This window comes from Oncorhynchus gorbuscha, linkage group LG09, assembly GCF_021184085.1.
Source record: "Oncorhynchus gorbuscha isolate QuinsamMale2020 ecotype Even-year linkage group LG09, OgorEven_v1.0, whole genome shotgun sequence".
Lineage (NCBI taxonomy): Eukaryota > Metazoa > Chordata > Actinopteri > Salmoniformes > Salmonidae > Oncorhynchus > Oncorhynchus gorbuscha.
The window spans coordinates 16,902,802-16,926,472 of record NC_060181.1 but is presented as its reverse complement, the minus strand read 5'-3'; the positions used below and the strand labels follow the sequence as shown (position 1 = coordinate 16,926,472).

General features: G+C 41.3%; 2 protein-coding genes across 3 annotated transcripts; one reads left to right on the top strand and one right to left on the bottom strand.

The window, feature by feature from the left end:
- Positions 1–1,691: 1,691 nt before the first annotated feature.
- LOC124042703 (homeobox protein XHOX-3-like) lies at positions 1,692–21,059 on the bottom strand. Of its 2 annotated transcripts, none has more exons than XM_046360794.1 (3): positions 20,941–21,059; positions 4,058–4,293; positions 1,692–3,554 (listed from the first exon to the last, which is right to left on the bottom strand). In XM_046360794.1, the coding sequence occupies exons 1-3, from the start codon at positions 20,954–20,956 to the stop codon at positions 3,027–3,029; spliced, it is 780 nt and encodes a 259-aa protein (XP_046216750.1). In that variant the 5' UTR covers positions 20,957–21,059; the 3' UTR covers positions 1,692–3,026. The 2 variants fall into 2 exon arrangements, with proteins under 2 accessions (XP_046216750.1, XP_046216749.1); XM_046360793.1 differs by lacking the exon at positions 20,941–21,059 and adding an exon at positions 6,360–6,954.
- A 1,058-nt stretch (positions 21,060–22,117) lies between these two features.
- On the top strand, positions 22,118–23,439 carry LOC124042702 (homeobox protein Hox-A13a-like). Its single transcript, XM_046360792.1, has 2 exons — positions 22,118–22,847; positions 23,085–23,439. Exons 1-2 carry the CDS (start codon positions 22,184–22,186, stop codon positions 23,330–23,332), a joined length of 912 nt encoding a protein of 303 aa, XP_046216748.1. The 5' UTR covers positions 22,118–22,183; the 3' UTR covers positions 23,333–23,439.
- The last annotated feature ends 232 nt before the right edge of the window (positions 23,440–23,671 follow it).

Below are 23,671 nucleotides of genomic sequence, written 5' to 3'. Positions count from 1 at the left end.
CCATTGAGTATTCAACTGTAGTGAGGGAGAGCTGGGGATCCATATGAGTTGTTGGTTAAATGTGGTTGTAATTTGTATCACTTTTATGTGTCTTTCCGGCAATGTGACGAGCGTTTGAAAATATGATCATATGGTGGGGGTGGCTGCTACTGTATGGGATAACCATAATAAGATCCTGGCTGCTGCCCATAACTCACACTGTCACTGTCCAATGGGACACCATTTTGAAATGGCCGATGCATTTGAATATGTATTTCGTTTACATTTTATTTTACATTATTATTTTATTATGCAAACCAAAACTATTTTCCTTTCCGTCCTGCAACCTCCATATCAGGCTAAAATATGGCGTGATAGCTTACATAAATCTGCCTTGTGGTTTCGCCCGACCCGGGCTGTTTAAACGGTGTATTATTCCAAACATATGCATTTTAATCAGCTCGGTCACACTTACAAGAACTCCACTTAATAAGGCGATCAATCACACCTTCGCGCGTGGGGTGGAGGGTATATCAGGGGGGAGGGGGCTCGCGGGCGCCGTCTGATTAGGACGAACCTTTTACCTCTTGACACACGGATATGACCGCGGAATGGGAGAATCTAACGAATAATTAGCCTACAGATACAAATATAGATATGTGCTAATATATTTTAGAAGAGTGTGGTTATTGGAAAGGGAAAGGAAGAGTTTGGGCCGCAGGTACCCGAGCTGCTAAGCGCGGTTGGCCAGTAACCGAAATGTCGCTGGTTCGAATCCCCATGCAGACTGGGTGTCAATGTGCCCTTGAGCAAGGCGTTTAATCCTAATTGTTCTGGATAAGAGCATCTGCTAAATGACCTAAAATGTATCTCTATAATAAGGCCATAGACTATTTATTCCTAAAATGGTAGGCTATGTAAAACCAACCGTAGTGTAATCTTGTCTGGTTTATTCGTTAGATAACGATTGGAACTTAGTTAATTGGAGAACGATCATGACTTAATTAGTCTTATTTTAGCCTCATTGCATAGTTATAGGGAAAATGTATTGTTTCTGTGTTTTACACGTCATAATCTATTGGAATGCTTTATCCACCTTCCACTTAAATGTCACATTTTCAATTTTCATTTTCTGAAATACTTCTAATCTACCCTTTCGACGATGTAAACGCCTATTAGAACCCTATTTGAGCTCGTGGTACATGTGTCCCATTATTTCCAGGAAGCTCTCGCTTACATTGAGCGCCTCAATTTACAAGTCAAATGCAGCCAATTAAGCTCGGGCTGATTGGTGGGGCCGGTTAGATCATCGATCTTTTGCATTCCAATATCTTTTCGAGACAACTAATTCTGCTGTTGTCTATTAACCAGTGGAGAAAATATGACGGGCGTTAACGGAGCCCGGGGACCACTTAGCTGCCACACAATCTCGCGCGCACATCACAAGACGAGGTCCAGCATCTCTGTTTTGACACCGGCCACTTCAGTTAGTTATATTACTTTAGGCCTTACAATGAGCTATGAATTCGTTCCATATCAATAGAATAGGAATAACCTTTTGGGAGAATATTTTCATTTTATTTAGAGTAGGATTCTACATGCAGGTCTTCCTTTGATTCAAAATAGTAGGCCTATAAATGAGTCATAAAATAAAACATTCGATAGATGTTGTTGTTTGAAATGCTGTTTATTGCAAATTTGAAGTCCAGAACAATCCAACAATTTATTCAGCAAAATGACCAGAGTTCAGCACCTATATGAGCCTTTTTACAGTACTACCCATAAACATGACAGGGTTATTTCGATGAAATACTATGTCAGTAACAGTGCAAAGCGAGAAATTGACATAAAGAAATAATAGTAATTTCCCCAAAATATTTTAGAATGAGTAGGCTAATAAATATAAGGCTTATCTTTCAGAATCAGTCGTTATAAATGCATTAATCCAAGCATTCGGTATTATGAACATTGGCTGAGGGTGAAGTAGGATGCAGAAGAATTGGGGAGGCAGGGGGAGAGAGGTGGCAAGTGTTCAGTCGATGGTAATATGGGTGAGATCAGCGGCTCGAGCAAACGAACTCGGACTAATTTGCCTGGAGTGAGTCCAATGCCTTCTCTCTTCCCTTCCCTTCTATATCCTCCTCTCCGTTTCTCCCTCGTCCTCTTCTCAGACTCCCGTCACCTTTCCTCCTCGTCCCCGCCAAGCCAGCGCGAGCTAATCCGTTCCCCTGACGCCTTGTTACGGTTTGGCAGCAACGAACCCTCCACGGCCTCCGCGCGCGCCGGTATTATCATTTATTCAACACTCAAAACCCATCCACCACGTACGTATAGGCCTACATCACTTACTAATTTTACCAGCATCTGCACATTTCGGCCCCAACACGTCAAAAAGGGAGGCTCGGGTAGGGAGATAGAGAGCCATAATGAGACTGTGCAGTCTGTTAACACATTCCCTTGTTAAAAAGGAAGTTGGAATAGACCATTCTAGTGAAATTTAAAAACAGGTCAATTTGGAAATCTGAAAGAGACTATAGATAGGCCTAAATATAAATCGTTAACGCCATCCATCACGGAGATAAACGGTTGTCTGTAATTCCCAGTCCACCCGGGCTCTCTCTTTCCTCGCACCAAATTAATCTTCAATAAATCAAATGTGTTTTTTTGTCCGATCTCATAATGTTTCATAGTCTGCATGGGGTTTTACAACTGAAATTATTATTTTTCAGTGGATAAACTGTCATGATGTGTGAGATCGTCGCGTTGGTGCTAGAAAACATATAGCTTAAAAACAAGGTAGGCAAATTGTTTGCGCCTGGGCGCGTTCATCTCTCCTTTTTGTAGTAGCAGGTGTATGTAACAGCGCGCACTGCGGTATCTGTCGTTTATGCTGCTGCTTGTATGGAGTATGCTCCACGTGATCGTTGTATTCATGCTGTTTGGGTCATGTTCATGTTTTTTTCTCTAAGTTTGATAAAAGATTATGGCCCTCTTCTGCCCTTGTTTGACCCAGTCCAATGAACACATGTGGATGTGCTCTCTTCGTTTTATCTGTTCAATGGCACCTCCTCTCTCTGGTCCAAAGTCCCCGGCGAGGACTTGCTCACCACCGACGGAGTAAACGTCAAAAACGCGTCAGTCCTGCTCGTTGGGGAGCACGGGAAATCTGACCCTGTAGGCCTCTGTTGAAGGCCGTTTGATTGAGCGGAGTGACAGGCGAGGCAGGAGCAGGGGCTCCCCCCGGGACCGAGGCCGTGGGCCGGGCTGGGGTACAGGTGCGGGTGCCTGAACGAACACAGAAGCTCCGGCCTCTGGTAGGGGTGAGACAACATCCGGAAACTGTCAAGGGACCTGAGGGGGTTGGAGAATGGGGTGGCGGAGGAGGCCGAGCCGGCTCCGACCCCAAGGTGGGAGTAATACGGTAATGGTAGGTGGGACGGGAAGGGGTAACCCAGGTTCCCGGTGGCGGCCGCGTGACTCATCATATAGGTGTAGAATGCGGGGTCGGCGGGGTGAGGCCACGTCATGGCCAGACGCTGCCGCTTGTCCTTCATCCGGCGGTTCTGAAACCACACCTATGGAACACAGACATACAGACAGACAGGGTAACATATTAACCTACATCAGTCTGTGACGAGACAGACAAGGGATTTACAGTTGTTTTTGCACTTTACGCAGGGTTCCAAATGGCCTTACAGTTGGCGGGTAGTGGCCAGATCAATAGGCATATGCAAATTCCAATTAATGAGTCAATACTTAAGCTCGACCCTTAAATGTTTTCGGTTTAATCATTAACTAAATGAATCACCGTTTCATTTGGGTAAATGTTGCCTGCACCTACCTGCATTTACTGCATTGTTTTGAGAACACACATAAATAAAGTCTGAGTAGCCTCGGCCTCGATTTGTCTGATATGTTTTCAAGCGAACTTACATAGTTTAATTGCGAATCTAAAAAGAAAACAATGTCCTTTATATGGCCATATGTTCTATGGACAATAATATAGGTTTAGATGTAGTCGAGAAATTGAATTATGTTGTTGTAATATTGTTGTTGTTATTATAGACCCTAATCTCACCTTGATAGTGGTTTCTGGTAAATTTAGCGAAGCCGCCAGCTCGCATCTCCTCGGCCTGGACACGTAATTCTCCCGGTAGAATTCCTTCTCCAACCGGCCGATTTGCTCCCGAGTAAAGGCTGTCCGGTACCGTCGCATCGCGTCAGCCCCGTAGGACAGCGCAACCTGGCCCAAACCCATCTTACCAGGATCCATACCGCTATCACTCGGGTGGATGGGGGAATCACCGTTTCGACCTGGAATGGGTTCAAAACATGAATCTGATTGTTTGTTATCGAAAAGCCAAAAATAAAGATACATTTGATCATACAATAGCATCCTACAGCGGTTTCTTTTGTTCGTTTTGTTTTTGTATAATTGACACTGCAGCCTATATTTTTCGTTTGATTGAGGTTGACAAAAATCGAAAGCAGAGCACCATAACTAGCCAAAATGCATCTGATGCTAAATTAGGCCTATATACAGTAAACTAAACCATCCATATCGATGAATATCATACCTGTTGAAGGGACAATTTTATTAATTCATAATTGTGATAATTGTTTACTTGATATCAGTACGATATTTTCATGAAATAAATGTGAAGAGAATAGCATAGGCCTATGATTGACTTCCCTAATTAAATGTGAAGAGAATAGCATAGGCCTATGATTGACTTGCCTAATTAAATGTGAAGAGAATAGCATAGGCCTATGATTGACTTGCCTAATTAAATGTGAAGAGAATAGCATAGGCCTATGATTGACTTGCCTAATTAAATGTGAAGAGAATAGCATAGGCCTATGATTGACTTGCCTAATTAAATGTGAAGAGAATAGCATAGGCCTATGATTGACTTGCCTAATTAAATGTGAAGAGAATAGCATAGGCCTATGATTGACTTGCCTAATTAAATGTGAAGAGAATAGCATAGGCCTATGATTGACTTGCCTAATTAAATGTGAAGAGAATAGCATAGGCCTATGATTGACTTGCCTAATTAAATGTGAAGAGAATAGCATAGGCCTATGATTGACTTGCCTAATTAAATGTGAAGAGAATAGCATAGGCCTATGATTGACTTGCCTAATTAAATGTGAAGAGAATAGCATAGGCCTATGATTGACTTGCCTAATTAAATGTGAAGAGAATAGCATAGGCCTATGATTGACTTGCCTAATTAAATGTGAAGAGAATAGCATAGGCCTATGATTGACTTGCCTAATTAAATGTGAAGAGAATAGCATAGGCCTATGATTGACTTGCCTAATTAAATGTGAAGAGAATAGCATAGGCCTATGATTGACTTGCCTAATTAAATGTGAAGAGAATAGCATAGGCCTATGATTGACTTGCCTAATTAAATGTGAAGAGAATAGCATAGGCCTATGATTGACTTGCCTAATTAAATGTGAAGAGAATAGCATAGGCCTATGATTGACTTGCCTAATTAAATGTGAAGAGAATAGCATAGGCCTATGATTGACTTGCCTAATTAAATGTGAAGAGAATAGCATAGGCCTATGATTGACTTGCCTAATTAAATGTGAAGGGAATAGCATAGGCCTATGATTGACTTGCCTAATTAAATGCAGGTTAAATCAATAACAATACATGTATAATAATCCGGCCAACATGTACTCTACTTTTTCCCATTCATTTGAAAACACATCCTCAAAATACATATGTTAATAAGCATTAGACAATTATTTTGGGGCCTATTTTCATAAAGACATGCCCAGTTTGATGTCAGTTCTCCAGGGGTTTGGTCCCCAGACAAATCCAATCAGTCTACCAACTAATTCATATAAACGTTTTTTTTTGGTCTACCATTTTTATTTGTGGTTTGTTTAGTACTTAAAATCTCTACTAGTAGCCTAGTTCGTGCAAATTGGTTAATTTGTCTGGCGCCGGGTGTACTCGTTTTAAAAAAGTGACACTGTGGTTAAAACCCTAGCTAAGGGGGTGTAACACTAAGAGAGATCTCTCATGGGTGTGGATGTAACAATCCATGAGTTCAGCTATTCGTGAAATTCATTCATGTGACATTCATTCCAAATGAACGTTGTTACAAAAACATAACAATTACGTTCCGTAAGTCGTTGTCACTCCCTTTCCATAATACAATCATATAGAATTTCTTGCATATGTTACCCGATAAATTACTTATTCAGTCTGGATGCTGCATGCACATAAATGGGCTACTGGCGATGTTTACAGCGTGACATCTATTGCATTCATTCATTTACGTTGTCCAAAATCCCATCCATGCAATGTGTTGAAGAAAACGAAAAGAAGAGTTCCACGCCGTTCCATGCATTACCTTTCCCGTTGGGGTAGTCCATGCTTTCTGGCGTGCAGCTCACATCAATTTCTTCATAGAAGTCAGACTCTGGGTCCGAGCTGCTAGCTTCTTTGTTGGTGTGATCTAATCGATGTCTCTCGGTTGAAGAGGACATGCCAACCGACCTTATATCGGCGCACACGCGTCCCCGTGCGCTCTTCACCTCCTCGTCCGCTCTGTCTCGCGAGTAGGGCGCAGAACCGGGGCTGGTGTAGTTCCTGTGGACCGTTTTGCCTTGTGATTCTCGCGCGGGGCTTCCAACTGCTTCCGACAAATTAGAGCCAGTCTTGCCAACTGCCGTGCCAAGTTGACCTTCCGGGAGCATCACCATCTCTTTTCTGTTTTCCATTACCGACGAACGAACAAACGAAAGCGCGTGGAATAAACCAGCGCCAAATCGCTACTATGGAAATAGCACAATCTGGCTGGGACACTACGGGTGGCGAAGGGATTCAGTCGTGAGAGTGGAGAAAAGAGAAGAGGAATGGATTGAAATGAGAGAAGAGAAGAGAGGGGGATGTACGTTCTGACCCTGCGAGGCGAGCGCTCCAGAGTGCAGCACGATCTCTGGGAGGGATCACCATTGCCCTCGCTTTCTCTCGAGCTGTCATTCTTAATAGGGCAGTCGTCATGATGGCACCCCTGATGACGCCCCACATCGATTGGATGTGGATAAACAGAGAACATGCCATAGAATTAGGAATTAGAAATAGGATTTCTCTATGGAACGAGCAATCACGACAGTGGGTTTGGGGGGGGTCGAGGGCTAATAGGGAGGACGAGCAGCTTTGGAACCGGAGTGTAGAAGCACATCACCACACGGCATGAGTATATAGCAGGCCCACTGAACGTCTATGTTCTCAAATCCTCAATTTCCACAAGGAAACAAAATCATTATGATGCATTCTGACAAATCTGCATGCATGCTTTCAAAAAATTGGTTTGAAAGGTTTTACATGTAACTCTTAGGTGGAACACAATTATTAAGATGATGAACAAGATTGATATGTAAATTATGAAGATCAATAATTGACTAATAATTTGGACACCAGGTTATGTAGCCTAATCTGTAATGTAGTAATCCATATTATTTAAACCAACTATTTCCATTTTTAACAAGGGACAAATTATCTGTGTTGTTAGTTGTGACGTAGTCAGCAAATAGCCTACAGATATATATATTTTTGGAAATATCAATATTCTTGAGGAAATATGATGTATGTTTTGTCTAAAACAAAACAAAGTTATTTAAAAAGGTCTAATGTGAAGACGAATGCATGATACTATTACATTATTCAATGCAAGCGTTTCAATCAAAAGCATCATGGCCTCCAATGCATATCTGACATCAAAATAATAATGTTGTTATAGTACAACGTCCTTGAGACCGCAATTCTAAACGGAAGTGAAAGCAGGTTCCATTACCAGTGGGGAGTAATAGAGCCGTTTAAAACATGTTCCATTTGGAACAACATGCTTCGTGAGCGCCACGAAGCGCCTAATGAAATGAAATTGAGATGTCCGCTCAATAGTGCCCTGTCCAAGTGTCAATAGAACGCTGCGTAATTGGAACAGAACACGCAATCTTGTCACATTTCAATGCCCCTATCCCCCCCCCCCCCTCCTAAAGTGGTGTCAAGTAAAGGGCTCAGAGGTCAAGTCCTGGTGGCCAGAGAGAGTTACGATTACTGACCATTTTACTTGTGATTACATTTAGGCTATATTAGTTTATATTAGTTTAGAAAACCAAGAACATGGGCTACAGGACAATGTGACAAGGTTTTTATCACAACTAAGGCCTATAATTCATGAAGCATTGTTTTACTGTAATTATTTCTGTTTTTTCCAGCTGTACTATAGCCTGCATTAAGGATATGGCATATTTGAACAGGGAAAAACCTCATAACAATAATATGTTTGTCACAAAAAGGTATATTAGAAGGCTACACATTACTGGAAAAGTCAACCATTTGATTATTGTGAAATTGAAACAAAACCATTTCTGACATTCTTTGTGCACAGGCGCCTGTGTTCTATGGGTGATTACGCACGCGCAGATAAAGGCGAGGCCGTGCATGTGCGGTGAATGTTTTCAGGGTGGGGGCCGTCTGTCTCCTAAACTCCCTTTGATGTATGTACTCTAGCGCAGTAAAAAGTCACTAAACACAGCGATGAAGGGCAAGGCTTTTAAGGCTATGGCCTTTGGGGGAGGTTGAACTTGATATTACCACTTTAAAGATTTCACGGTGTTTTAAGTTGAGCCCTGGAATCGTATTGGGGCCTGTTACAACTCTCTTTCTGTTTGTTTTCTGCTTACCCATTACGCATAGCATCCTCAGTAGATGATTCTGTCTCTGAAGGATAGGCCATATAAGCATCCAGACCAAGCCGTTATTAGCTAATTGACGGAGATTAAGTATACAAGGTTGTGTGCGTCCCGATTTTCCACCCTTCTCCCAATGTGTACTTGCACAAAGGTTCTATCGGTTGCTTCATAAATGGAACCTTTAAAAGTTCTATATAAAACCCTCTGATCAGAACCCTGGGCGTTCTTTACTGAATCGAAATTGGCTCCATAAAGAGCCCTGCATTTATTAATTATGGCTACTAATAAATATAAATATGTATATCTAAGAATATAATGTACTGAACAAAAATATAAACGCAACATGCAACAATTTCATTGATTTACTGAGGTACAGTTCATATGAGGAAATCAGTCAAATTTAAATAAATTCATTCTGAAATCTATGGATTTCACATGACTGGGAATACAGATATGCATCTGTTGGTCGCAGATACCTTGAAAAAAATGGGCTTCACAATGTGCCTCAGGATCTCACCAAGGTATTTTTGTGCATTCAAATTGCCATTGATAAAATGCAATTGTGTTCGATGTCCGTAGCTAATGCCTGCCAATACCATAACCCCACCGCCATTATGGTGCTCTCTGTCAACAGCGTTGACGTCAGCTCACCCACACCTGGCCTGCGGTTGTGAGGCCGGTGGGACACATTGCCAAATTCACTAAAATACTTTGGAGGCAGCTTCTGGTAGAGAAATTAACATTACATTCTCTGGCAGCAGCTCTGGCGGATATTCCTGCAGTCAGCATGCCGATTGCACGCTCCCTCAAAACTTGAGACATTAATGGCATTGTGTTGTGTGACAAAACTGCACATTTTAGAGTGGTCTTTCATTGTACCCAGCACAAGGTGCACCTGTGTAATGATCCTAATGATAATCAGCTTCTTGATATGCCACACCTGTCAGGCGAATGGATTATCTTGGCAAAGGAGAAATGCTCACTAACATGAATGTAAACAAATATGTGCACAAAATGTGAGAGAAATAAGCTTTTTGCACGTATGGAAAATTCATGGGAACATTTATTTCAGCCCACGAAACATACGACCAACACTTTTCATGTTGTATTTACATTTTTGTTCAGTATATTTTCTTCCAAAAAAATAACCGCCAGTCAGGAGCATGCAGACAGCTGAAGAGGTAGCCTACGCTTAGATAAGCAGAAAAATAATATATATATATATTACATAGAATTAAGCATAATGATTATGGCTCTAGATTGCAGGAAAAAGCTGTTTCAGGTGTTTGAAAAACGTATAGTCAGGGGCCCTAGCCCCCCTCCAGACCACTCCTCAGCCATCCTCAGATTTTTGGGGTGCATGCCACCCCTCACCAGGAGTACTTGCTACTGTGATTCCTGAAATGCAGGTTACTGGCCCAAAGCTCTAACCGCTATGCTACATAATAAATAGTTTATAATAAGTCTTGGTGATTCAATAGCCTAGTTAATCATTAAATTACTTTTAAAACACTATCTACATTTGGCTCAGAGTCTGGCAGTAACTCAGCTATCAGAGGCAGAGGATCTCTCTTTCGGGCTGCTGCTGACAACAACTTCATGTCAGTTGTTATTCTACAACATAATAATTTTGTCTTCATTTTGGCAGATGAACTCATATTGATTTCGAATGATTAACTCGTGTTTTTGCTCATTTTCTCTTGTCCTCAGGAACCAGCCAGGCAATATCAACACAACATGTAAAGTGTTGGTCCCATTTTTCATGAGCTGAAATAAAAGATCCCAGAAATGTTCCATAAGCACAAAAGCTTATTTCTATAAATTCTGTGGACACAATTGTTTACATCCCTGTTAGTGAGAATTTCTACTTTACCAAGATAATCCATCTGTCTGACAGGTGTGACATGTCAAGAAGCAGATTAAACAGCATGATCATTACACAGGTGCACCTTGTGCTGGAGACAATACAAGGCCACTCTAAAATGTGCAGTTTGATTGTTAATTTCTCTATCATAAGCCCATTTTAAAGAATTTGGCAGTACATCCATCTGGCCTTACAACTGCAGACCACATGTAACTACGTCAGCCCAGGACCTGTACATCCGCTTCCTCACCTGCAGGGGGGGGGTGGCTGAGGAGTGTTTCTGTCTGTAATGAAGCCCTTTTGTGGGGAAAAAATCATCCTGATTGGCTGTTGGCTGGACCTGGCTAACCAGTGAGTGGGCCTATGCCCTACCAGGCCCACCCATAGCTTCACCCCTGCCCAGTCATGTGCCATCCATAGATGAAGGCCTTGTTTATTTATTTGTAACTGTAACTCAGTAAAATCTTTGAAAATGTTGCATATTGCGTTTATATTTTTGTTCAGTATATACATGCTTCTCATCTTGAAGATAACAGTGCTCACTGTTTCCCATAGTGGCCTTTTCCACGTCATCTCCTATAGTCCTCAGACATGGATGGATGGACATCAAATGCTGACTTGTATCAGGGGTGACCTGCCTGGGCATGTCAGCTAAAGTAGTTAGACCCTCTAGCTACTCTAACTGATTGGTAGCCTGAAATAACTTATTGGTTAGTTAGTTATGAGGTGGGCAGAATAGGAACCTAATAGACTAGCTCGGTGGCTAGTCTATTACAGAGAAACAACAACAAAAAATATAAATATTTGTTTTATTTTTCAACAGGGATAATCTGAGGCCCTGTGGGCATTACTTCACTACTCAATTATTTAACTGGTGAAGCATTTTCTTTTTAAAGAAAACTAACAGTAGCTTTCATACAGTCTAAACATGAGATTTTTTTGAACCTTTATTTAATTAACCAGGCAAGTCATATTCTTATTTTCAATGACGGCCTGGGACCAGTGGGTTCAGGGGCAGAACAACAGATTTGTACCTTGTCAGCTCAGGGGTTTGAACTTGCAACCTTCCGGTTACTAGTCCAACGCTCTAACCACTAGGCCACCCTGCCACCCCAGGTTTTGGTTGCCCAAAATTCTAGGTCTTAGCTGGGCTAAGATGACTGTCAAATTGATGGCTGGTGGCACCTTCAAAAAAATGTATCTAAGAGTGTTAGCTATGATTTTATTAAACACACCATTTCTTCTTGCTTCTAGCTAGCATTTAGTTTGCAACAGCAGAGGTTTGTATGAATCTTGCTGTTTGCCACTGACCTCGGCAACAATGTTGCGAAATATGAATTTGATCTCCCTCTGCTCGTGTCGGGAGAGACAGCTAGACATTTTTTCTGAGCAGGGAAAATCATGCAGCAGCACCATTGATATGAGTATAAATGTCATTGCAGAGTTTGACATGACTGTGTTAGCTTTTATTAGCTGTTGTTGTCTAAAATCCACATTATGCTCTGGGGTAGGGATATAACCCTTTTGGTTCTTTGCCTTCAGTAGGTAGTATTATAGTATAATATAACCTTTTTAAATGAATCTCTTCCATATAACCAAACGGCTCTATATAGAACGCCAAATAACCATTGTTTTTAAGAGTGTACCCATCATGGATTAAACAATGTAACCACCAATTAAATGCTTTTGAATCCATGATGGGGGTGTGCAAGTGCACACTTTGGGAGAAGGTTGGAGAATCGGGATGCAGCCATTGTGACAGTCTTCTTTCCACACTCTTTATTGGGCTATCCAGTTCTTGGGTCCTCTGATTTCCACTGCTAGATTGAGCAGGTTTGGGATGTGGCATCGCATCAGACATGTCCACAGTTCAGATACATTACTGGGGACTAAGATGACATCAGGGGTCGTCGTGAGAAGGTGTGACGCCGGGGATGCCGCCAAGCAATCTCGCGCAGCCATCGCTGTCCTCGTGCGCCCTCGCCTGTTGAAAAAGAGGACGACACACACGAGCCCTCCCGGATCGTCACAGTGACAGTGAAATTCCTGCGCACACATTCTCTTGCAGTGCACACAGGTCCACCTTCCCCTTATCCTTCCGTTTCTTTGTATTCTCCAGCTTTCCCTCGCTCTACTCTCCCCTTACAGTGACAGTTCACAGTAAAGGTGATGTATCGGCCTGTCCTCTAACGATATCAGATGCCGTTTTCAAGGTCTGCATCTTTTATCCCCTGATTCTCTGTGTGTCGCTCTGAAACACACTACAGTATACTGTTAAAACTATACACGTTTTGGATGGATTGTGCTTTGATTCTATAGTCTAAATAGACTAGCTATATTACTCAATAGGCCCTATTTGTATTAGAGTTGGTTAGAAATGGTTGTGTTCTTTATCTCCCATCTTGACGATACTTTTTGCACAATAGTTTCGACTCTTTACTACCAGCGTAGGGTACAAAAAGCGATGATGTATTTTAGATTTCTTATTCTGTCTGTCTTTGAAGTTTTGAAGAAATGTAGGCATACATCACTTAATCACTTTTAAGCCCTATTAGGCTACCGTACAATTATTCCACTTGTGTTATAAAATTGAATCCTAACCCTCCGTGAGAACGTTGATGCTGTTAATTGATATAGTCCAGGTCAAGACAAGCTCGGGAGACATTTATGATGTGTCCAAACCACCGAGTCACGATCGGAACCATAGTAATAGAATGTATCATTAGAACCTAACTAATATTTTTACAGCAGATACAATTCCAAGGGGAAATGATTTCGGTAAGACATGACGGTTTCTTTAAGCCTATGTCCAGAAGACCTGCAACACAACAAGCTCTCTGGATCAGCCAACACTCCTGACAGAGTACGTTCCTCGATGTTTTTAAGTTTGAGTTACCAACAAGACCTAGCATACTATGTTTTCAAACTATCGTGGGTGGTTTGACAAACTTTTTGCAATTCTGGATTTTTGGTAACACTTTACAGTGTTGCGGTTTACTGTGTAACGTTCCACGTAACATGTAGGCCAATGAAATGACTTCACTGACACCATCCATGTTTGAGTGAACAATAGTTGGAGTCGATGGGAAGAAAAAAATCAATAATAGGTTCAAAATCAAATCAAATCAAATCAAATGTACTAATATAACCCTTCTTACATCAGCAGATGTCACAAAGTGCTGTACAGAAACCCAGCCTAAAACCCCAAACAGCAAGCAATGCAGGTGTAGAAGCACGGTTGCGAGTGTAGGCATACTGTAAGCCTACCATGTTTCCCAATATGATGTTATTGATAATCGATAGCCTATATTATTGCGTGTTACTGTTTTCTGTTGTCCTAATGTTGCATTATTGACAGCAAAATGCCCTTGATATTTCTTCATGCTATCTTGTGTGGTTTGAGAAACGTTGCATATTGTGGATTTAGGTACCACTTTGCAACGATGCCAGTTCTTATTTGTGTTCAACATGTTGGGTCATCACAATACTTGTTACGCATGACTTAAACCATCCATGTTGGGTCATCACAATACTTGTTACGCATGACTTAAACCATCCATGTTGGGTCATCACAATACTTGTTACGCATGACTTAAACCATCCATGTTGGGTCATCACAATACTTGTTACGCATGACTTAAACCATCCATGTTGGGTCATCACAATACTTGTTACGCATGACTTAAACCATCCATGTTGGGTCATCACAATACTTGTTACGCATGACTTAAACCATCCATGTTGGGATGAAGGTTAGGATTCGTCTGCCGTAAGTATGCAGTGTAACAATGAGTAATTACAATACTAAGGCTGTCATCTAAACTACGGGAGGATTTCTCTAATTTAAAGGCCGTAGGCCTACCATGTTTTTCCCTAAATATGATTGAGTATGTATTAATTGGGTGTTTATAACTAGTGATTAACTGTGGTGTTCATAATATCGGATGAATTGATATTTTGAAACGAATTGCATTTGATACTGTGTAAACCGAGCGTTCCATATTTCCCTTCCACAAACCTCTCCTATTATGTTCCACTCTCTCTCAACTGTTTTTCTTCCATTCATCTGGGTTCATGGAAATATATCGACTGGTCTGAGAACTCTAAAACTGATTTATAGCCCGCGGCTAAATATTTGCACAGTAGTATAATACCCACAATCACAGCCAAATGTACACACTCTGTTTTGGCAGAAAATGAAAGGATGCTTTTCTCCATAGGCCTAGCTATATACAGCATGTCTTAGTTATCAATTGTGCTATTCTGTCTCTCTGATCGGCTGATACTTTGCAGTACTTAAGCAGTACTTTGTACACAATAGCTGGCTCTTTACCAACTAAGTTTGAAAACAGCTATTATATCTTTTACGTGTCTATTTCTGCCCGTCTACACTGTACAAATAAATATGGATCAGTAGAATACATATTTTGTCAATCCTTTGTGATGGATGAAATAAATAATTGTTTCTTAACGCTATACCAAGTAGACAGACATTTCGTGATATTCATGTTTGTTTGCAATATTTCGTGTACATCACACCCTTCCATTTCGTGTACATTTGGCTGCAAATGTTTAAGTTAATTTTCTCCATAGAATCGGGTATAAAAAATAGAAGGTAGAGAATCCTTGAAAATAATATTTAAGTTGATGTCACACGCGCTTAAATCAATAGTTGTATGTTTTTTGTTCAATCATTCCCTATAGGCTATGCTATTTTTCATATAGGCCCAATCTCATGACCTCTTGAGATTTCATTGTGTTTCACTCTATCCTTGTGCTACAGGATACACATAAGGATGGACTATAGAAGCCCTGGTGTGTCACTTGTGAGGAGTTATGCAGCGTACCAGTCATGACACATAGGCCTACTATCTTGTGATCTGTCAGCAGATAAGCCAACACTTACAATGCTCTTTTGCGCAATTCAATGATGACCGTGTTCGTTTACAGTAGTGGCACTTTATTGTGTGTGTTTTAGATATGGTACTCGGAGGACACCAGATGGGGTAGGGTGGCTCGCTCATTGTTGATAGTACTTTCACTCTGGTTTTCACTCAAAGTAGATTTCTAGTTGTGTTTTAACGGTTTGACCCACAAACGTCTGTTCTCGGTAGGCTATGTGTGGGCATAAGTGCAAGAACCGAAAGGCAGACGGACCGCAGAGTGTTATGATTTTGCTCTAGTCTTTGCAAGTATCTAGTACACCGGTCGAACAAAGAGGGAAGCGGCCCCCTCAGCAGACCTTGCAGATTGTGCAGTTTTGGGTTTTACTAGTGGGCACAACTTGAACTTGACCATGGAGTCTGCGCAGGGCTCGATGCAACCCCCAACTATAGGCTAGGCCATATGTCCCAGTATTTTAGTTTTGAACAAGAGTGGGCTATTCCATTAATGCCCACCATGGCAAACAAATTAAACCACGTTCAATTTCACATGGAATGGTTTTGCTTATAGAATTGTCAGTAAGAACGATACGCCAATGGAATAATATATTTTATGCTATACTAGCCCCTCCCCTCTCCTCTGCCACAACTTGGCCTCGAAACTGGATGACGCAGTCACCAGAGCTTTAATTGCGTTGACCTTGGAACGCGCCCGTAAATATGTCTAGAGAATGCGAGGTGACTTGGGCTGCCTGCAGAAATCTTCTGTTGTTAAGTTCCCCTTTATCGCTCCTTGCGTCTCTCTATATGTTACTGCTAACCGCTCTTCTCACTAACGGAGGTCTTACCTAGGCACTGACACCTACATCACCCCATTAAACCAAAAACACCATTTGGTAGCCGTATAGGTTTTTACCACAATGTCAACAATAGCGTAGCAAACCAAGACACCCAGCACTCACCTGGCGCGAACCTTTGAAACGCTGTTTTAATTTGGAGCATTATAACTTGGCTGGCCTTTTAATTTTAAATGGACAGTATAAACGCAATCTCCATTGGAAGATGGACAGTTCGTTTCGAGTGTATCTTTCACCTTCTACCGCTATTCCTGTGTATAGTACAAGCTCTGGATAAGAGCGTCTGCTAAATGACTTAAATGTAAATGTAAATGTATATTCGTTCAAGGCCATATTTCTAAATCTTGGCAAATCCGATATTTCATGTTTTTTTATTTTTCCTTTGTTTAAATAAGTAAGTTAAGTTAAGAACAAAGTCTTACTTGACGGCCTGGGTGGGTTAACGGCCTTATTCAGTGGCAGAACGACAGATATCCTCCCTTGTCAGCTCCGGGCTTGGATCTTGCAACCTTTCGGTTACTTGTCCAACGCTCTAACCACTAGGCTACCTGCCGCACCTCATATGGAGGTGTACATGTGATATTGAGAGTGATGTTGTGTCGACAACATGTTTTTGTCATTAAGCGGACGCTCTTTTCCAGAGCAACTTACAGGAGCAATTAAGGTCATCCGGGACTCGAACCAGCGACTTTTCCGTGAATGGCTCGATGCTCTTAACTGCTAGGCTACCTGTCGCCCTATTGTAACCTCTTGACAGGATAAAATGTCTTGAACGTTTTGAATGACCAACTGAATGTGACATTGTGCAACGCTTGTTTTTTTTTAAAAGTAAAAATGATTTGGTTTATGTGAAATCGAAGCTTGTTGTATAGGCTAATGTGACTTCTATGAAAAGGCATAATTTTCGTTAGCATATTAAACAAATGTGTTCGGTAATTTCAGAGTAAAATATTATATTATATTATATCTAGGATACATGCAAATCGAGCATTGCGTGTAACCAGCGCATCATTGATGGCAGGAATTTCCTTTATACAAATTTTTTTTATTTTCCTTTCGAATGATGAAATATGTAACTAAATCATGAAGGGTTATTTCATAACCGAGGACAACACAGGCTATAAGTCACAAATCAAATGGAATTTCAAGTTCACTGGAAACAAATATCTATGTCGTATAATCATGTTTTACATTAACGTTAATAACGTCAATATAATATGTATTTTAAGTGGTTTTGCGCAAATTATGTTTATCGTTTTAAACCATGAGATGTAAAGTCTAAAACGGTTGGCTCTATGTTTAGGCGAATTGGCGTTATTGTTGAACTCTTATAGGTTATAGGCTATTTTCTTGGTGTTTAGCCTAATTGTAAACACTTTAACGTTTATTTCTGTATGTTGCTATACAGAGCTTTTTAGGAACCTTATTTTATGTTAATGCTAGTTTGAAATGATGCTTTTACTCTCGAGATGTTTTGTTTATTGTTAATGACGAATCGTTTTGGCCTTACAAAAACGCAAGTGGCTATAGTGAAACATTTGTCCAAAAGTGATAGTCATCAGGAAGTCGGTGGGCGAACATGTTGCCGAGTTTCCTGATGATTCGATCTGAGTCAACTTGATGGTTAGTGAGTGACTGGATATTCCCTATATAGCCTATTGCCGACGTCTTGATAACATTTGTGTTGAACATAATGCATTTTCTTTTGTATGTTAACTTTAAAAAGTTCCACGGCCTCGTCCTTGGGATAATAATGTTTAGGAAGAGTTCATGTCACCAGAAAGATAGTTATCCTACGGGAGCTGGCTGGCTAGCCTAATCCGTCCTCATTGAAGACTGGTAACATTCGAACATACAACAGATGTGGACCTGGATCGTGGCTGAAGTTGAACTGCAATTATCTGTAGGCCCATATATTTACTGGGATTCCATTGTGCCAATAAATGATTTAACATGTAGCTTACATAGCTATAGTTTTATCAGCCCGTTAACAAAATGTTTAAGACTTCTACTTTGTGACACTTAGACTCAAAGCGAATGTATAAGAGAGCTGTCAGTCAGGGGCGATTCAAGAGCCACCCTGTTGACTCATTTTCCAATTTCCTTTTTATTTTATTCTTTAGTGCCACATCACGTTGCAGTCCGGAGAACATGGAACAGTTATGTGCCAGGCCGCCCTTGTGGTTCACTGGCTCGACCGCAGAAACATATTTGTATTCCTCTGGCTATAGTTTTTCTACCACAGTTTAGTTTCACATCACACCATAACAAATGGATAAGGAACATATTGGTTTCACGTTAGGGCTTGAATAAAATATACGGATTGGAAATTGTCCCCCATCTTTGCAACGTATTGTAATAGTCATTGTTATTTGAAAATAGTAATATGATGATAGTTCATAGCTTAACAAATGGTTTTGATTTTTCTTTAATGGGGTTAGACTTCTTTTTGTAGGCCCATTGTTACGTCGTATACAATTAAAATTGTATTATTTGCCGCGCAATGACAATGCCAGTCGAAGGAAGCTAAGCATTTCCATGCTCTTGGTAATGACCTCACAGACGGGTCTCCCTAGCCAGTAGAATGTCTGGGCCAGGTTCATATGGGGCATGGCGGTGGTCTGTTCCTCGCTAGGATGTCTGGTCTGGTCAGACCACTGGCTCAAAGCAGACCGCATATGCGCGCGCCGCTGTCTCGGTGACAGCTCCTCATTTTTTTTGATTACGGGCCCGGCGCTGGAAAACCAGGATTTGAGAATTAACCTCGCTTTAGATGGCTATTTATTTGACTAGTTCATGTAAATATTGAATCTACTATACTACAATTTCGAAAGTTTGATTTTGGATCATATTGGTGGGTCTTTAACCCATACCAATGTGAGCAAAAAGAGAAAGTAATAGCGTTGGAGCGTGATGACTCACACCTGATTCACAAAGCCGTTATATTTGTATCGTAGCTTCTTTGTTATCGGTTAATTAGTCCTCGTACACATGATGGCTATTGAACGTATTAAAACAATCTCTTATGTAAAATATATTTGATAACACTGAGTCGTGTTGTTTCACGATATGAATCGAGTAGCATTTTCAAATCTGTTTTTGGCTTATATAAAGATAAGTTAAACACCCAATGTGGGAATCAAATGGTGAAATACCAACTTATTTGATCACATAGATTCTCGGAATGTGACTTTGATCGAACATATAGAATAATCTTAAAATACCTCGCCAAATGGGAGGATAATTAATAGTTCCTTATCGTTTTAGAACAAAGCCTATGGGATAGCTTTATGCTGTAGCACATATAAGCCTCACATATAATTGTTAGTCAACGGGTTGATTAAAAAAAACACACACTAATTTCAATATCGCAATAATAGATTGACGTTTCACAACAAACCGGTAGGCTACAACGCCATCAATCTGTATCTATGTCTGACGAATTAAGGCTGTGGATGTATTTTTAGTTTAATCAGGAAGATATAAGTGGCCTACTTTTTAAAGTAGGGGCCGTTAGACAAACCTAACATTTTGATTATTTTGGAACTGCTAAACTGCTGAGCCAGACTATCCGAACAGCCTGAGGGAGCCTATTAATGCGTTTTAAGATTAATTTTGAGTCCGGTTACCACATCGCAAGGTAAACAAAATCTGAGTGGGCGACCAATTGCGTAACATAAAGCTACAAATAATACCTGTTGTCTCTCGTTTTAGCTGACGTCTGATAGGGTACGACAGTTTATTTAACTATTCTCAAAGTCCCTCATCAATCCAGAATATTCAAACAATAGGCATACAAAGAAAGAACTGGTCTGATTTGATAATTAATATGTCTACGTTTGTTATTAGGCCTACTGTTTAATGGATAATGTGGACTCTGCACGCGATCTAGCTTTAATATCGAATAGGCCTACTCAATGGTAGTAATTTAGCTGTGGCTGAGGGCTGAGGCATTGTTTGCTTTTATTAATATTATTATGACGTGATAATAGGTAAGAATACCTACAGCAAATGTTTTCCTGAATTCTATATGAGTGCATCACAATAACAGTATTATGACGCGATAATCGGCAAGAATGCCTATGGAAAAATCATTGAATTCTATATGAATTAATCATTGCGCACTTTATTTTTGGTCCATTTGTTGTCTGAAACTAACTTTGACATTTGACTACTTTCAACATTTAATTTAGGCTTATCTGTGATACACCGCTGAAGTTCACAAACTACAACCAATTGACCAAATTGTTTCTTGCGTTATACTGCAGCGGAGAAAATATGCTGTAGGCTTGTGTATTTTCTCCCTACGCAATATAATTGGAAAGAGAGCCCCTGGCCGTAAACACCACCAAGCAGACAAGCCAACGACACGTCTATAATTTGTAAGTCGCTCTGGATAAGAGCGTCTGCTAAATGACTTAAATGTAAATGTAAATGTCTATCCTTCTTCTGAGAGATCACATCATTTTTCACAAGTCTTCGCTAAAACTCTCCAAAACACGAGATTGGCTTGCAAATGCAACATTCCGGTTACTTTTCCAATGCGAGACACATGATGCCTAAAATGGATTCCTTAGACACAAAGAGAATAAAACGTTTGCGAAAACAAAATGATAGTAAAAGTTTATACCCTCCAAAGCTTTCATTCGGCCAGGAATTCTCACCCCTCTTCTGCCCTTTTCAAGAACAGACCGGTCCTTCAAAGACTGAATAACCCAACAGATCGTCCGCTAGACATCAACTTTCAACTTGACCTTGGCCTCTAGCCGCGTCTACCCAGTAGGCCATGTAAAAACCAACTGCGCCAAACTTGATGGCTATTTTCTGTCTTTGCATATTGTAAAGCGAGGGGTATGGTATTTGCAGTGCAAACTAACGTTATATCCGAATTCTCACTAATGTATTGAATGCTCGAACCTGAATCCATCCCTCTCACTTGAGTGATAAGAAAACGGGGCGTTTTGATTGAATCACCCATGGATTTGAGCCAATATATCTTTAGTTGCAAAATGAGATGGACGTTTTCCAAGTCTATATTTTGTTGTTGTTCTAAATAAAGCCTTGCTCATTTTAATTCTCATCGGATTATTCTCTATCACATGCGTGTCTTTTGGAAGAGTCATCAGTTTTCCCCACAGTGGTTCGGTCTGTTCAAACACTGTTAGCATTAGTAGTTCATCTCCATCGTCTTTTAAGGGATACTAGGAAACGTGTCCTTGGCGAACCATTCCTTATGCTATGTACTACTAGTCGAATTATGTGAAATGTGTTAGGGTTTGAATGGATTATACTTTGTGGAATTAATACAGGCCCACAATCTTCAAAATAATCAGCAATGACATTGTGTCGTAGACATGATTACACGTACTTCCTTTATGTGCGTAAAAGCAACGTGTTTGGATGATTTTAAGTAGGTGAATCACCGCAGTCTGAAGCAGTCTGGACAACTAAGTTCTTTTGATTTGGCTTTCAAATGATAAAATAGGAACCTTTTCAAACAAATGTGTCCGTCACACAGTTAGGTTTGAAGTGTAACCTTTATATAGGAGTCATAGGATAGTATATTTGTTGTTTGTTTTAGATTTACTCACGAAACCCTCTCGTTTTTGAGCGGCAAAAAGACAAGCCAAATCTCTTGATATAGGTACGGTCATCTGACAACACCGCATTTTTCTACATTTAATTATCTGCACTGGGAGATGTTTATCGTGCTCTTTGCATATCACGTGGGCCCTTCTTGGCCAATGAAGGCGCGACCTTGGTTGCACCAGGGCACGTCAGAGTGGTTCACTCTCTCGGAATCAGTATCTCCTTTTTTCAGTCTCTGTGCTTTTTTAAAAAGAGCCAGAAGCCTCAATGTTGGATGTCGTGCTATGACAACGTCACTGCTCCTCCGTCCTCGCTGGGTTGACCCGTCGGTAATGTTCCTCTACGATAACGTTTCCGATGAAGTGAGCAAGAACATGGACGCTGGCGGTGGTGGTTTTGCGGGAGGCAATTTTGCGGCGAACCAATGCAGAAACCTGATGGCGCACCCCGCGTCCCTCGCTCCGAGCACCGCGTACTCGTCAAGTGAGGTCCCCATCTCCGGTATGGGTGAGCCAGCCAAGCAGTGCAGTCCTTGCTCGGCTGCGCAAAGCTCCTCCAGCGCGTCCCTGCCCTATGGATACTTCGGTAGCGGCTACTACCCGTGCAGAATGTCGCACCACAGTAGCATAAAGTCGTGCGGCACGCAGCCCCCCTCTGCATACGGGGAGAAGTACATGGACACGTCCGCCTCCGGCGATGACTTCACTTCGCGGGCCAAGGAGTTCGCCTTCTATCCGAGCTATGCGTCGGGGCCATACCAGCCCGTTCCCAGTTACCTGGACGTCCCCGTGGTACCAACTATGAGCGGGCCAGCAGAACCCAGACACGAGCCCTTGCTGCCCATGGAGAGCTATCAGCCGTGGGCTCTGACTACAAACGGGTGGAACGGACAAGTCTACTGCACCAAGGAGCAGCCTCAGCCTCACATGTGGAAATCCTCCATACCAGGTACAACACAAGGAGCTAGCCCTCAGGTTTTTACGCAATAAACCAGACAGTCTTTTCAGTGTGTTTCTATAGTTACATGTACGAAATATTTTGGCCTTCATGTAATGCCTAATGTAACAACATTTTCGAAACGATGCATTTTTTTGTAAAACTGTCTTGTATGATAGCATTATGGCAAGGCTACTATTGTAACCTTCTTATACCATATCTATTTTCTTTTCCGTTTTTCTCCACCAGACGCAATGTCTCACATAGGAGGGGACGTGAGCTCCTTCAGACGTGGAAGAAAGAAGCGCGTGCCATACACCAAGGTGCAACTGAAGGAACTTGAGCGCGAGTACGCGGCCAATAAATTCATAACGAAGGACAAACGAAGGAGGATATCCGCCCAGACTAATCTATCTGAGCGTCAGGTCACTATCTGGTTTCAGAACAGACGCGTAAAGGAGAAGAAGGTGGTCGTCAAAGTGAAGAGCATCAGCTAGTTCTGAACGATGGGAATTGAGTACACACACACACACACACACACACACACACACACACACACACACACACACACACACACACACACACACACACACACACACACACACACACACACACACACACACACACACACACACACACACACACTCAAAATGCTCTTCACGGTTTTTGGTTGGAACAGTTGACTCATTATATCCCACCGATCATGATTCACAAATGTAGGTCTATTTTGCCAAATGCGTTCCGGGACCTTTTTGGAACGAATATGCATAAAAACTCTGGACCTTCCACCTTTACTTCATGATGTAAAATATTGTTCGCGGTGAATGGATTCCAAA

Excerpts from the sequence above, each read along its gene's own strand:
- LOC124042703 (XM_046360793.1), bottom strand. The coding sequence starts at position 6,729 with ATGGAAAACAGAAAAGAGATGGTGATGCTCCCGGAAGGTCAACTTGGC. Across the intron at positions 4,294-6,359 it reads GGACTACCCCAACGGGAAAG|GTCGAAACGGTGATTCCCCC; the intron begins GTAATGCATGGA and ends AACCCATTCCAG. Across the intron at positions 3,555-4,057 it reads TACCAGAAACCACTATCAAG|GTGTGGTTTCAGAACCGCCG; the intron begins GTGAGATTAGGG and ends TGTGTTCCATAG.
- LOC124042702 (XM_046360792.1), top strand. The coding sequence starts at position 22,184 with ATGACAACGTCACTGCTCCTCCGTCCTCGCTGGGTTGACCCGTCGGTA. Across the intron at positions 22,848-23,084 it reads GTGGAAATCCTCCATACCAG|ACGCAATGTCTCACATAGGA; the intron begins GTACAACACAAG and ends TTTCTCCACCAG.